This window comes from Betta splendens, chromosome 4 (genome assembly GCF_900634795.4).
Source record: "Betta splendens chromosome 4, fBetSpl5.4, whole genome shotgun sequence".
NCBI lineage: Eukaryota > Metazoa > Chordata > Actinopteri > Anabantiformes > Osphronemidae > Betta > Betta splendens.
In genome coordinates, this window is record NC_040884.2 from 5679817 (window position 1) to 5693667 (window position 13851).

The window sequence follows — 13851 nt, forward strand, 5'->3', positions numbered from 1 at the left end:
AGGTTCCTCAGCTACAGTGTTATTACAGTACAACCAAGCTGCATTCTTTAGGCACAAGATCCTCTGGCACAGTACGTCAAAATTCACCCTTGTCACCATCCAACGCATATAATTTCCATCAGAACAGCACATAAAATACTTTCTCATTACTCTAGGGCAGGTAAATAAAGAAATAAGTTCTATTTTGCTTTTGTCTTGCTTCTGGGCAAACAGCAACTTGTAAATAAAACAATTGTTTGTCTGTTTAAAAAAACATTTTTAATCATGCAAAATTTCTTATTTTTAACGTGTTATGAATTACCACTCATATTAAACATATATCTGGCTGATAAGAACGGGGTGGAAGTTGTGACTCTGCAGGGCATTCAGGTGTTTTCGCACCTGCAAATGCTTCGGCTAAATAAAAAAGAAAAACACAACTGCGATGATAACTTCTTTGAGTACAAGGTCATTGCCAGGTCAAAATATGCATAAAACTTTAAGCTTCAGTAATTGTAACGTTTAAACAGATTCACTTGCCGTATAAAAATAGTGTGTGTGCAGGAGTAAACAAACCTGCTCCTGTTTTTTTTTGAGCTGGATCCAGTTTATTGTTTGTTCAGCATCTTTTTCTATAATTTCATTTAAATACAACAATAACCCTCCTTTGAGATTATAATAATTGTTTACCCATGTTATTTATTATGCATTTTGTTTAACATTGAAAGTGCGTTTTAAACGGTTCATTTATGCTTAAACGAATGTTTAAGCATAATGATTGTTGGGGACATTGAAGCTGGTGTTTCCTAACTTGGATGCCTTTTCTCTCTGACTGATGGGCTGTGTCTCTCTTTCTGTGTTTCTTTAATCAGGGACACTTTCTTTTTTGGTTCTGAGACTTTCAGCGGTGTTTCTAATTTTGAGTGGTTCTTCTGCTTATTACCTTAAATACACAACTCTTACATATTAATATATGTATATGTTATTAATATATGTAATTTTGGACTGGCCCATATATAGATTTAACATATTTATATTTAATATATATGTGATTTATATATATATATATATATATATATATATATATATATATATATATATATATATATATTTATGTATTCTCCCAAAGCTACTTTCAAAGTTCATATTGATTTGAGTTTGCCACAGGGGTGCATTTATGTGCAGTCATATAAAATGGAAAATGTGTTTCCTAATCAAACAGAATGCATCAACTCTCAGGTGCAGTCTGTCATTCTGGCTGCCATTGGGGCTACACATCACATCGATTTCATTACATAAAACAACAACAGCGCGTTGGCCTGACAGTATTTGTTCAATGATTTGTATTTAAAAATGAGTAATACTGAGTGAGTAACGCAGCTGAAAGTATTGTGTTCGCACTGAGAGAATTTGCTTTAAATAATGCAGAGAAGTGAAGAATTTAGGTTTAAGCAACAGTTGGAGGAGCGAAGGTCTGGAGAAGCACAGGTGTAATAAGGCTACAGGAGAGTGTGTGTGACAGACACACTCGTGTGCTTTACTTGGTGGTTTGTCTACCTGTCTCCAAACAGCACCTCTCTCAGGCCCCTTTGATCTGAACATTGAACCTGCCCTGCTTTCCCAAAGTGAGACAGGCAGCCCTGTGATCCTCTAAACAACCCCTGTGTGTGTGTGTCTGCACACATGTGCGCGTATACTTTTGTCTGTGTGCCCCACAAGCCTTTTTTAATGCTTAAATAAAGACTCAGTTTTTCACCGGAGACATCACCCCAGTCTGTGTCTACGGGGAGCTGAGCTGCTATTGAGTTTCTCTCTGTTCTGTAGGCCTGATAAAAGCATTGCCACAGTTCAGACACCAGCTCAGCAATTCATATAGACAGAGCTGAAGATGAGCCATAAATCATAGAACAAAGTGAACGGCCTTTCTCCCCCTTTCCCCTTATTCTCTTCTGTTTGAGTGGTATGCTTCACTTGTGACCTTCTCTCTCCTGCGTGTTTGTGTTTTCGCAGCACTCCTACTTCATCGCCCCGGATATCAATGGACTGCCAACCATCCCTGAGAGTGTGAGTATGCGTGCAAAAAGAAAAGAAGCCAGACAGAGGGGCTATAGAGAGATCCCTCTCTTCTCGGAACATCTCTGCCTCTAATCGTTTTTAATCAGATACACTTGTCACCTTTTGAAATTATTGCATCATCCCCTTGTTTCGGCTTTATCTCTTGTGGTGCTTGTACTTTTAATGTTGAAATACGGTGATCACGGGCAATTAGAGGACTCGGAGTCACCGCATTTTGAATTCCGCTCGTAGCTCAAGTCAAGTCTTCATGGCAAACACATGCAGACATTAATGAATGTTTCCTGCTAAACGGTAAGAGCAGAGGTGGAAGGCCGAGTCCTTCCTGTCTGTACTGTACTCTCTGCACATTCTGGGGCGCTCACAGTCTGTAACGTTGGCACTTAACTGTAAGCAAGATGTGCGAGGACAGTTTGTTATGTACCTGCATGTCCTTCTGTTCCTGTCGATCTCCAGAGGAACCTGACAGAGTACTTTGTGGCCGTGGACGTCAACAACATGCTCCAGCTCTACGCCAGCATGCTGCACGAGCGGCGCATCATCATTACCTCAAGCAAGCTTAGCACTGTGAGTTCATGCTGTCTCTCCCTCCTCATTTGTGCAGTCAGCTGTCAGCTCTGTCCCGTCGCACAAAAGGCCCAATCGGTTTAAATACTCCTGCTAGTTCAAGTTTTCCAAACAATCAAGTGTGGGTTTTCATCCAATGAATGAGAACATACAGTAGTATGACAAAATGTTGCTAGTTTACAGTCATGGAGAGTCACGCATGCTATTCTTGGCTTCCGATGAAATTCAGATACCAACGGCCCCATGTAGCTCAAACATTAGGATTTTTCCTTAGATTGAACATGATTTTTTCATCAATATTCAAGCAGGATATCAAGCCCTAAGTGGAACGATGAGAACATTCATCTGACATGGCTACATTACTTGTATGGAGAGAGTCGGAGTGATCTGTCTACCACCCGAAGCCCCCCGCACCCCCCACTCCCCTATCCCCCTCCTTCCCGTCCCGGCATCCTGCCGTCAGGCAGCTGCACTATCACCACAATATGACAAGCTGTGAAATTCACACTAGAGCTGCTCTATACTTAGCTGTTAATCTTATAACCGCAACATATTAATGACCAAAACCCTTAAATTATCCGTTATTACACATCTTAACTGTCCAATGACTTTTACTGTCTGTCCCCACAGTTTATATGAAGGAGGACATCTCTCTTTTTTCCCCCCTCTCTTCCTCCCTCTGTTCCTCATTCCATCCTCCGCCCGTTATCTTTGCGGCTGATGAGGCAAAGCCAAATGTTTATGACAGATGAGAAAGGAGAGGGAAGTGATGTCATCTAAGTCCTATCGGTGTCTGCAGTGTAGCTGGTCCTGCCTTGGTATCTACAAGGCGGCAGAACGCTGAACAGCCTGAGGGGCCTGTGGTGGTGATGGGTGCTGGAGGGAATGGTACCCGAGGTCTCCCACAGGAGGTGTAATCAGGAGGAGCTGGAGAAATTACCCAGCCCTTAGAGAATTTCACCTGTCTCCCCTCTGCTCCTCAGACCAGCAACACTTCCAGTCAAGGTTCAGGCAGTACGCTGAGCTGTGACACAAGGGTAACACGATGGAAATTATCAGACTCAAGGGTGAAGGTGTTTTCCTTTTGAGCAGGAACGGGGGGTGTAGGTGAATTTTGTCTGTGATTTACAGTTCTCTGCTCAGCTCAGAGACAAATCTCAGCTTGTTTTTTTTTTTTAAATATATGCCGACAGGATATTTTAAGAGCCTCCACGTCAGACCTTTACCTCTGTAAGCCTTTTATCTGCTGCAATCCTTCATCCACTCATCTGTCTATCCATCCATCTTCCTGGGGGATAGGGGTTTTGGTTTGGTAGCGATATATGTCAGGCACTGTAGTACAAAGGTATTTTCATATCTCCACTGGGACTGCTAGCAGGCCTAGTGTTATTACTGCTCCTGTGATGCATTATTTTTTGCTGTTGGGTAGATTGACCTCCCGGTTCAAATGGAAATGGCTGCCATGATTCTTAAAGGCAGCCGTCTAAGTGCACGTGTATTACACTTAACTGAAAAGAGCTCGGCTCATTATCCACACCACCGTCCTCTGATCAAGTCTCTTAAAGGATGTGAAATGTACAATTTATGTCAGAGTTTGTGGAAATGTTTGTTAAAGTGAGTGCTAACAGTCACCGGGTGGACAGGTAATATTTCTATAGTCTCCCTGGCACAGATAGCGGATGCATGAGAGAAGGTATTGTTAGTAACATCGTTAGTATCAACCAGCTGCTTTTCTCCACCTCCGCCTGTCCAGCCTCTCAGCCAAGCAGAGAGAAACAGGGAATAGAGAGGGAAACGGGCACGCACACACACAGACATGCTGCATTTAAAGCCCCCGGTGAACCCAGCGTGTCAGTCTGTCGGTACATGGCCCGCGCGTCTCGCAGGCAGCCAACAGCAAAGGAATAAATCATGATCTTACAACAATGCGTCAGTTGACTTATTGCTGTTTTGTGACCGGAGGTGAATGGTACCACTGTTTTAAAAGGCCGGTCGGCGGTGGCGCAGGGCTAGTAGCCAGCCGAGCGTGCAGCCTTGTCATAGGGCCGCATAATAGGGCTGCATCGGCCCTTCCTCTAACTAGTCAGTGGGGAGGACCCCCACCACCATCGCCCCACCACCCTCCGTGTCTTTCATCTGCCGAGGCCCCCCGGCTCTCGAGCCCAGCCTCTGCCCTGCCTATCGCCCAGACTCTCACTGCCTGGCCCCAGCGCCGGCTGACAGCAGCCCTCTCATCAGCCTGTCAGGCCTATGCTAACAAGGAGCTATCCATCCACCGTGCCCTAGAGTGCCAGCTGTCTCTCTGTTTCCTGCCTTTTCGTCTGTTGTTCCTCTTCTCTCTTTCCCCGACTTCTGTCTCTCTGAATTCTCTCTATCTTATTCCTCCTCGCTGACATATTATTTTCTGTCCATCTGTCTCTCATGCGGTCTTGCTGCACCTCTAGTTCTCTCTGCCTTTGCCTCCCTCTTCCTGGGTGTCTCAACGTGTCTTTCTGTTGTTGGGCATCTGCAGAACATCAGGGCATCCCCTCCTCCTTTTCCTCCTCTCCTTCAATAGACTTATCTCAGCCATGTGTCTGAGTTAACGCGCGTGTTGAGCCGCTCTGGGTGCGTATGTGCATATTGTGGGTGTGTCTTCTTTGCATGCACCTGTTTGTGCGTGTCTTGTTCACTCACAGGTGTTTTTACCTTATGTCGTTCTGTGAGAGAGTCAGCGAACATGTCTGTGGGAGGCCTGGCAATAGGTATTTTGTTTCGTGTCCCATGTGCCCTCGTTCTCTCTCTCTCTCTCTCTTTCCTGGTGCCACCTACTTGTTTGTGACACACCTGTGTTGTGCCGAACCTGACACCGGCGTTTGTCAACAGAGGGAAGAGCAAAACATGGGTAATTGGTGACTTATTCAGTGTAGAAGAAGTGAGAGTGATAAGCCAGGAAATGAACTGGGATGGAAATGAGTTCAGGATATGGGAAGAGAGCGTTGGATTGTACGTGCAGCGTAGGAGCAAAAGGCCGGTTGAGTGTTTAAGGCTGAGTGTGAAGAGGTGACGGCCGACTCTGTTGATACCATACCTCCTGACAAGTTGAATTACATTCCCTGCAGCAGCAGCTATTTGTCTCACTCTCTGCTATCATTATAACACAATAGAGTTTATACTGTATGACCAGAATATGCAGCAAAAAGGTGCTGCTTAATTTATGCTTTCCTTAATATTATGAGAAAACGCAGGCTCTACTGTAGGTCTCACAATAGCTGCTTCTTTATTGTCTCTCGGTGTTTAACTTCAGCGTGTCCGGCTGCTCAGGTAAAGAATGGTGTGGGTGGAAACACACTGCGCACTGACACACTCCACAGACCTCAGAGTTACGCTTTTAAGAGAACCTGATGTCTCTAGAGGGTCGAGCTCTTTAAGGAAACATCACAAAGAAAGACTAATCCCAACAAACTGTCATCAGAAGCACGTGTTTAAATTCACAGATAAAGCTTCATTTGCTGTAATTTTTAGTTTAATAACTGCAAACGCAGCCTTCCAAGATCTACAGAATGTTAATGCGTTATTAGTCTGTGATACAGAGCTGTAGTACAGCAGCTGGCTCACTCCTAGACCATATTACTGGCAAACTGGTGTGTGACCGCTTAGATTTATTGTGACCTACATCAGCGTTCCTATGTTGTTGTTTTTTTCTTTTTCATTATATATATATATTTTTTTCACTTTCACCCCTTTATCTTTCTACGTCTCCTTTCGTCTCTCTCTTTGTGTCTGTCTTTCCTTTAGTGTTATCGAATGGATCTGGCAAAGCCAGTGTTTGTGGAGACACTTTCTGTCTCAGCCACAGTGCACTGAGAAAGCTCTTAGGGCTGAACCAAAGACCTTGACTGCTTTTTGAAGCAGGCTGTCGCTGTATAATCGGTTAGCTTCCCTCAGAGGAAGGGGCAACACACACACACACACACACACACACACACACACACACACACACACACACACAGTGCACGAGGCAGGCAGCCCCTCATTACCGGGCAGAGCCCTGGTCCCTGAGGACTGGACCCAGCACCTAATCCTGTATTTGTTCTTGGGGACTGTATCTGTGATTCTCCATTGAATGGAATATTAAGCACCCAGGTCTTTTGTGGAGCGTGTAAGCCATTTGGCTCTATTCATCTATTATTTATCAGCCTGGCAAATATTTTATCAGCCTTAGCCTCTCATGACCCACTCTTATGTGAACCCCCCCCCCCTCCCATAAATGAAGAAAAAAATAGGGTTCAGTTTCAGTTTTTTCCAATTTATCTTCCTTTTCTTTTTGCCTCATTTGTTCTAAAACCTGAACAAGGACACAGGGATTTGTATTAAGCTGAATTAGAGAAGCAAATATGTGAACTATTCCTCTGGAGTTCCCTCCAAGTTGCCTTATCTCGGGCACACTGCCACCTCCATCGCTTTGGAGATAGCAAATAAAAGAAAGCAGGAATCTAGATTTGCTTTATAAATCATTATCTAAGTTTCAATACCCCTCCTCCCCCTCCTCCTCCCCTCTCAGCCAACTCCCTCAAGCCAGCCACCTAGCCTGAGAAGAAGAGGAGCAGCGAGAGAGTGACTCCTGTTTTTCCTTTCAACCTGAGAGTAAATCAAGCCAGTTGGGGGGCTCACCTTGAGGCCTGGCGGAGATAATTGGAGTTGGTTAGCGAGGTGTTCTGTGCCATTACCTCCTGGTACCAGCGAATGACTGGGGCTTGTCTCACACTCCCAGAGGAGAAATTGTCCTGCCTGCTGGTCCCCCACTAAGTGTGTGTGCACGTGCACGTGCCACGTATACATATGTGTGTATGTACAGTATCTCCACACCCGAATGCTGACCTCTCTTCATCACAATTTAATGGCCCCTTATCGTCGTCACCTTGGTAAAGGGAGTAGGGTGGGGTGGTTCAGATAGCAGTTGTTGCACCAAGCATCTCACTTTCACACATTAATATTCATAGCATTGATTTATTTTCTGAATTAACAAAAAAACAAACTGTTTGCCAGGGAATTAATCCTGACAGGAGCGTGGCATTGTGTTTTATTTGAAGACGGCAGGCAGCGGAAATATGCATATGCAGATACACAGAGCAAGACACCAATTAAATGTTGATTAAGTCTTAACTATTGTGGCGCTGGGTGTATGAGAGATTGCACAGAGACGATAAAAAAAGGATCATTGCTTTTTTTTCTCCTGGTCAATATGAAAAATGAACGCAGTTAAGGCAAACAAGCAGGGAGGCGCGTGGACGCACACGCACACAAATGTTGTGTTGTGAGCTTTTCACATGTCCAGGTTTAACATTTGTGAGGGGTGGGGCTCTTTCTTTGCAGCCACCAAGCTTGCCCTCTTTTGGCCGGTCATCTGTGACACTGTGTGTGTCAGTGAGCAGGGGGTCTCCTGGTAGTTGTGCCTGCGTGCGTGCGCGTGTGTGATAGTGTGTGTCCGCTTCACACATTGACTGTGAAGCTGCAGCAGTATAACAGCGGCTGCTGCTCCAGGGTCCCGGCGGCATTGGCCTAGCCCGCAGTCTCTCTTGGCTAACTCATGTTTCATTCTTTGGCAATTTGCCCTAATGAAGTCCCGCAGGAGCCCCTCAGACCTCTGTTCTCTTTCCATATTTAATCATGTTATTTTAATCTGGGGGATGAGCTAACGCCTCTTTCTCCTGCCGTGTGTGTGTGTGTGGGGGGGGGTCTGTGTGTGTGTGTGTGTCTGTTGCAGGTCATTACTATAGCTGGGTTTTCATGTCAAGAGGGGAGTTCTGGCTTTAAGACAATGGGAGCCAACAACGTTAATTTTATGTGTAACGTTGGCTTGACAATGTAGAGAGCATCTCTATGAAGGAACGTCATCTTCACATGATCGCTTTTCATTGTTTGTCAAAAAAGGGGTTAATTATTCCATATTTTCTCTTTAATTTCTTAGTCATCGTAGTTGGGGTAATTTAGATTTTTATGCGTGCTGTCAGCCCTGCCAGGCCCACTCTGCTGCTTCATGCAGCTCGCACCACAATTCCTTACTTACTTTGGAACTTTGAATAATTAATTATTGACATTGAATTGTTCCCATTTTTCTGTGTTAAATAGCTTTTTCTGACTCCAAACTGTTGTAAATTCTGTTTTAAAAGCCATGTGCCGTACAACAAACCAGTGTTTACTCTACAATAAGTGCAGGGGGATTACTAGTTTCACGTAGCCTTTGTGTAACGGAGTTGTCGCGTATTTTCGTGTCAGCCCTTTCTATCGTTTCCTTTTCGCCTCCCCATCGATCTCCCCTTCCTCCGCTGCGCTGCTTTCATGAGGTTAAAGACGCGCTCCTGTCGAGTTGTTGATCTCCAGCGCTCAGTCTGTTCTTCTCTTCCTCCAACAATAGTTTGCAGGTCTTGTGTTCATCACAGCACTAGACAAGTCAGTGTAACGTGTTTCTACCAGGATCAAAGGCTAGCAACATGTTTGTCAATGATAACTGGGTGAAATCAAAAGCACAGTACAACACATCAACACATCAATAAAAGGCATCAGAATATCAGCCGTCTCATTGCAGGTCTTTTGAAAGCGAGATATTGGGATGGTATTGTTGCTGTTTCAATGGAGCTCCTCTCTTTAAACGTACATATCCTGTCTTGAGTTGTAGTTAAATAAGATGCACAGGTTTATTAGGAACAAGGAAAATCAAAAACTGTGATATTTAGTGCGAGCTGATCTTCGCATCCCAGCTTTCTGGGAGTTCATCCGTAGAGTGAAGCATTGTTTTTCTATTCACTTTTCCTTTCCCTTTGTTGCTTTCCTTAGTTAACTGCATGCATCCATGGTGCGGCTGCTATGCTCTTTCCCATGTACTGGCAGCACATCTTCATCCCTGTCCTCCCCCCAGATCTTCTGGACTGCTGCTGGTAAGGCTGACCACCTCTGAAGACAAACACACACCTGATGTACACACCGGCAGGATCACACTGTAATAAATGTCCACCTCGCACACGCGCACGCACCTGACACACGGTCAACACGCGTGTGCTGGTCACGCGCTGAGCTCCGTGGCCGAAGCCTCTGTGTAAAAGTGCAGGCACACATGTTCACACGTTCCCCGGCTTGTTCTCGTGATCCCTCTCGTGGCGCACCTTCTCCGGTGTGGCCCCTCAACATAATGAACGGCCTGGATCCACCGTGCTCCATATTTCATAGCAGTGCTAGCACCACACTCTCATCATTTTATCCCTCTTAGGGGTTTATTACCACCCATCCGGTGCAAATCCAATAAATCTGAATGAGCCTGTTTGAAAATGAAAAAAAACTAGCCTACTCTAAGTAACAGCTCATCTACAAATGCTCATGTGTTCAGCTCTAGGTCAGTACATGTTTAAAAAAACTACAAAGTGTGGAAGTCAGCTAATATAAAAGGATCTTTTTTTATTCAGTGATGATAGTTCATATACTTACAGGCTTTTACCACGAGGGATACAGCAGCGTTAAGAAACTATTCATCACTGACAGTAAAATGTGATTTTCAACACTCTGTGAAGCCTCATCGTGATCTTATTTAATCTCAGGGTTGTCCTCCATGTGCTGATTGAATAACTAAATTACAGTATATCACATGGCTGTGTGTGTATGTGTGTGTGTGCAGCACATCTGAGTTTTTGAGCATATTGGTATGTACATGTGTATTTATCTGGATAAACGTTGATGAAAGTCAGCGCTGTATATTCATAAAGCACAGGGTAATGGCTATGCTGCAGAGCTACAGGCCTGCTGCTTGTTTTGCTGTTGCTTTAAGTTGATTACAAGCCTGTGGCTTCTGAATCATTCGGGGCCGGGAACACACTGACCCAAAGTTATCCAATTATTGCTGCCTCTGTAAACCTCATCATAAAAAATGCTTCCTATTATTCGACTGTTTCTGTTGATTTTATTCGTCTTGGTAGACTGGAAGCATGCTCTGTGATTCAGTCTGTCCCTGCTGCTAACTTATGAAGATAAATGTGACATAATGTAACAATAACCATGCGAAACTGATTTATTTAGCGCAGAGCTTTGGCATTTTTTCGCCTCTGCTTTTTATAGGAAATGTTCCAGGTTTTGCATACAAAGATCTTACCAGGGGAAAAAGTTTTATTAGTAGTGGTAGTAATAACAGTAAGTGGCCTTCAGTTTGCAAATATTGTTTCATAGATCATAAAGAATATATAAAATTATTGTAATAGAAGTCTTATAATACACAGATCCTCAGTGAATATCCTGTAATTTCAGCTATTCCTGTTCAACCTTTCAGAAATGTCTGTTTAGAAATGGATTAAATATTAAAATTAATTTAATGCAGTACATAAAACTGACCATTTTCAATGTATAATTTTAATTGAGGTAAAAGTGTGAATTTAGTTTTAGTAGTTATTGTAGCCACACACTCTTGTAAGTTCTGTTGTTCACATCTGTTTTCCTCTCTCCATCCACAGTGCCCCCATGCCATACTTTGTGGGTGTTCACCTTAGTCTGCTAGAGGTACGTTTCATCTACGCAGTCAAATCTATACGTGTAGACATGTTCATTATTATACTGTATATGCACAATTATGCTTGTTGCGTCAAGCTGATGTGTATGTATTATATATATATATATATATATATATATATATATATATTATAGAGTTTTTATTGGCAGAGGTGTGTTACTGTATGAATTTCAGTGTCTGTCTGGGTGGATGTGTTTCTCTAAATCACCTGTAAATGTTTAGTTTTCTCTCTGCACCAATGACCAGCCAGTGCTGCATCAATTTAGATGACGAGATTTTTTTAATTTTGGGGGGTTAATTTATAAAATTCCACCAACTCATTTTTGGCATTTTTAACACATTAAATAAAAAAACAGACAGAATGTCTTTTTTTCTTTGTTTTTTTCTTCTCATGCACTTTAAACAATAGCCAGAAAAAGAAAGGCAGAAAAAGCATCTGCAAACAAAGAGCTTTTCTATTTCATTGTTAAACCCTGTGTGGTGGTTGGGGGGCAAGCCGTCACCAGCTCTGCTGTTGTGTGTGAATGCACCTCGCCAGCACATGCACATTTTGCACTTGTGTATAAGTGTTAGTGTTTGTGTGTGTGTGTAACTGTGCAAATGCATATGCTGTAATGCACGTGTGTGTGTGTGTGTGTGTGTGTGTGTGTGTGTGTGTGTGTGTGTGTGTGTGTGTGTGTGTGTGTGTGTGTGTGTGTGTGTGTGTGTGTGATATTTGTCTGACAGTTGCGGCAGTGGCAGTATTTATCACACTCTGCATCCGTGACAGACCCCCTTTCCGCCACTACATAATTAGTCCAGATCAGCATGTGAGCCTCCACTGCACAGGCTGTCACAAAAGTGACAAACTAGAAATTCACACACTAAGCTGCCCCCCCTCCCTCCCGACTCACACACACCTGCCTGCATCCTGCACCACACAAAATAATTGTTGAGTTTGTCGCAATCAGGATACACAGAGCACAGCCTGACGGTGCTGTTGTGGATGCACAAGGGTTTGGTGCAAAGCTACCTTTTCCTTTTCTATTTTTCTTTGTTAATGTGTGATCTCTACTTTTGAATGTGATTAATATGTTTTCTCTTTACTGGACGCCAGTGACCTGTTTACTTAGAAACCAAACTAAGAGTTTAAGATCTTAAAATGTTACAATCTGCTTTTATTAATTAACCAAAATGTAGGAGTTGGCTTCCTGTTATATGCACAGAAATGCATATAATACATATTAGTTTTAATTTAATATTTTTTTCAATCTTGTTTATAATGTGATTTGTTTAATAAGGTGCGATAGTTGTGTTTGTAATTATCATGGGAGGGTTTAATGTTGCTGACAACACTGCACGTTTCCTCTGTTAGAGAGTGCAAAGTCAATCACTGGAGGATGTGGTCTTTCTGAATGTGGACACAAATACCCTGGAGAGTCCATTTGATGACCTGCAGAACCTGCCCAGTGACGTGGTGAGACACACACACACACACACACACACACACACACACACACACACACACACACACACACACACACACCTTTGAGAGCTCCTCAACGTTTATAGTCTCATTACACTTGACACACAGAAGGTTCATTTCAAGTCTCACTTGCGTAAATCCACATTCTCTTGTCCTCCAATGCACCCTCATACTCAGATACACACACACACACACACACACACACACACACACACACACATGCAGAAACTTGTCAAAGTACAGCTCTGTCCCCTCCCCACATCATTAATGACTGCAGTACTGGCTCCTCAGATTGTGGCTGTCTAAAGTAAACTCCCGTCGCGCTGTATGACGCTTGAAGGCGAACAGCATTCCCCGACCATCAGAGGCTTGTGGGAAAATGTGCAACTCCCTTCCCTTCATCTCCATCCATTCTAATCATTATTTCACAAAGTCTTGCATTTCTGCCTGCCCACTGGCACGTTTCGGAGAGCGAGAGATAGGAGGAGGGAACAAGGCAGCGAAAAGAAAAGGCAGAGATGGGTGATTTTCTAGGGGGAGAGAGTGGGAAGAAGGGGGCCAATTACCAGTGTGGGCAGTAAAGCCACCTGCCAGCGCATCGTCTCTTTAATTAATGGAACACGGACGCCGGTCAGTGCTACAGGAAGCATCACCACGCCGTCAGGGTCATTCACACACATTCCCCCTCGCGCGCACACACACATACACACGTGTGCACAGAAAACAACACGGTTGCCTGTCCTCCCTTCCGTTTTTGAAGCAGGGATGTGTTTGTTTAGATATCTTTCTGGGCGTGTGCATTAGAGCTCCTCTGCGAGGCCCATGCCGAGGCTGTGCACGCACAACGCCAACAGTAAAGGGCTCAGGTTCCATCGCCTACGAGACTCCTGCCCCGCCAGCAGTATATAATTCAATCCGCTGCCCAGCAGACTCCAGACCTGCTCACACTCCCACACTTCTCTGGTTTTCCTGATTTAGCACTGCTCAGCCTACTAGAATGCCTCCTTACTACCTGCAATAGTGCGATCTTTGCTTCGTTTTATACCATTTCCTGCCTATATTTCAGCCCGTTTGCCTGCCTTCCCCATCGCCTGCCTGGTTGCCTGGCTCCTCAAGTTTCATGACACCTGCCTGCCTTCTTGTCTCTCTCTCGCTCTCGCTCTCTCTCTCTCTCTCTCTCTCTCTCTCTCACAGTACTTGCCGCCAGCCTGGACGTTTCTTGCACCCGCTGCTGGCT

The 13851-nt window shown here is 44.1% G+C and overlaps 1 protein-coding gene across 2 annotated transcripts in view; it reads left to right on the plus strand.

Annotated features, from left to right (window-relative positions):
• dennd1b (DENN/MADD domain containing 1B) overlaps window positions 1-13851 on the plus strand; it is an 89687-nt gene that overhangs the window by 44023 nt on the left and 31813 nt on the right. For both annotated transcript variants that reach the window (XM_029145521.3, XM_029145522.3), the window contains 5 exons: window positions 1990-2043; window positions 2509-2619; window positions 9436-9536; window positions 11094-11139; window positions 12504-12605. In XM_029145521.3, coding sequence (XP_029001354.1) covers window positions 1990-2043; window positions 2509-2619; window positions 9436-9536; window positions 11094-11139; window positions 12504-12605 — 414 coding nt within the window. The remainder of the gene's footprint in view (window positions 1-1989; window positions 2044-2508; window positions 2620-9435; window positions 9537-11093; window positions 11140-12503; window positions 12606-13851) is intronic.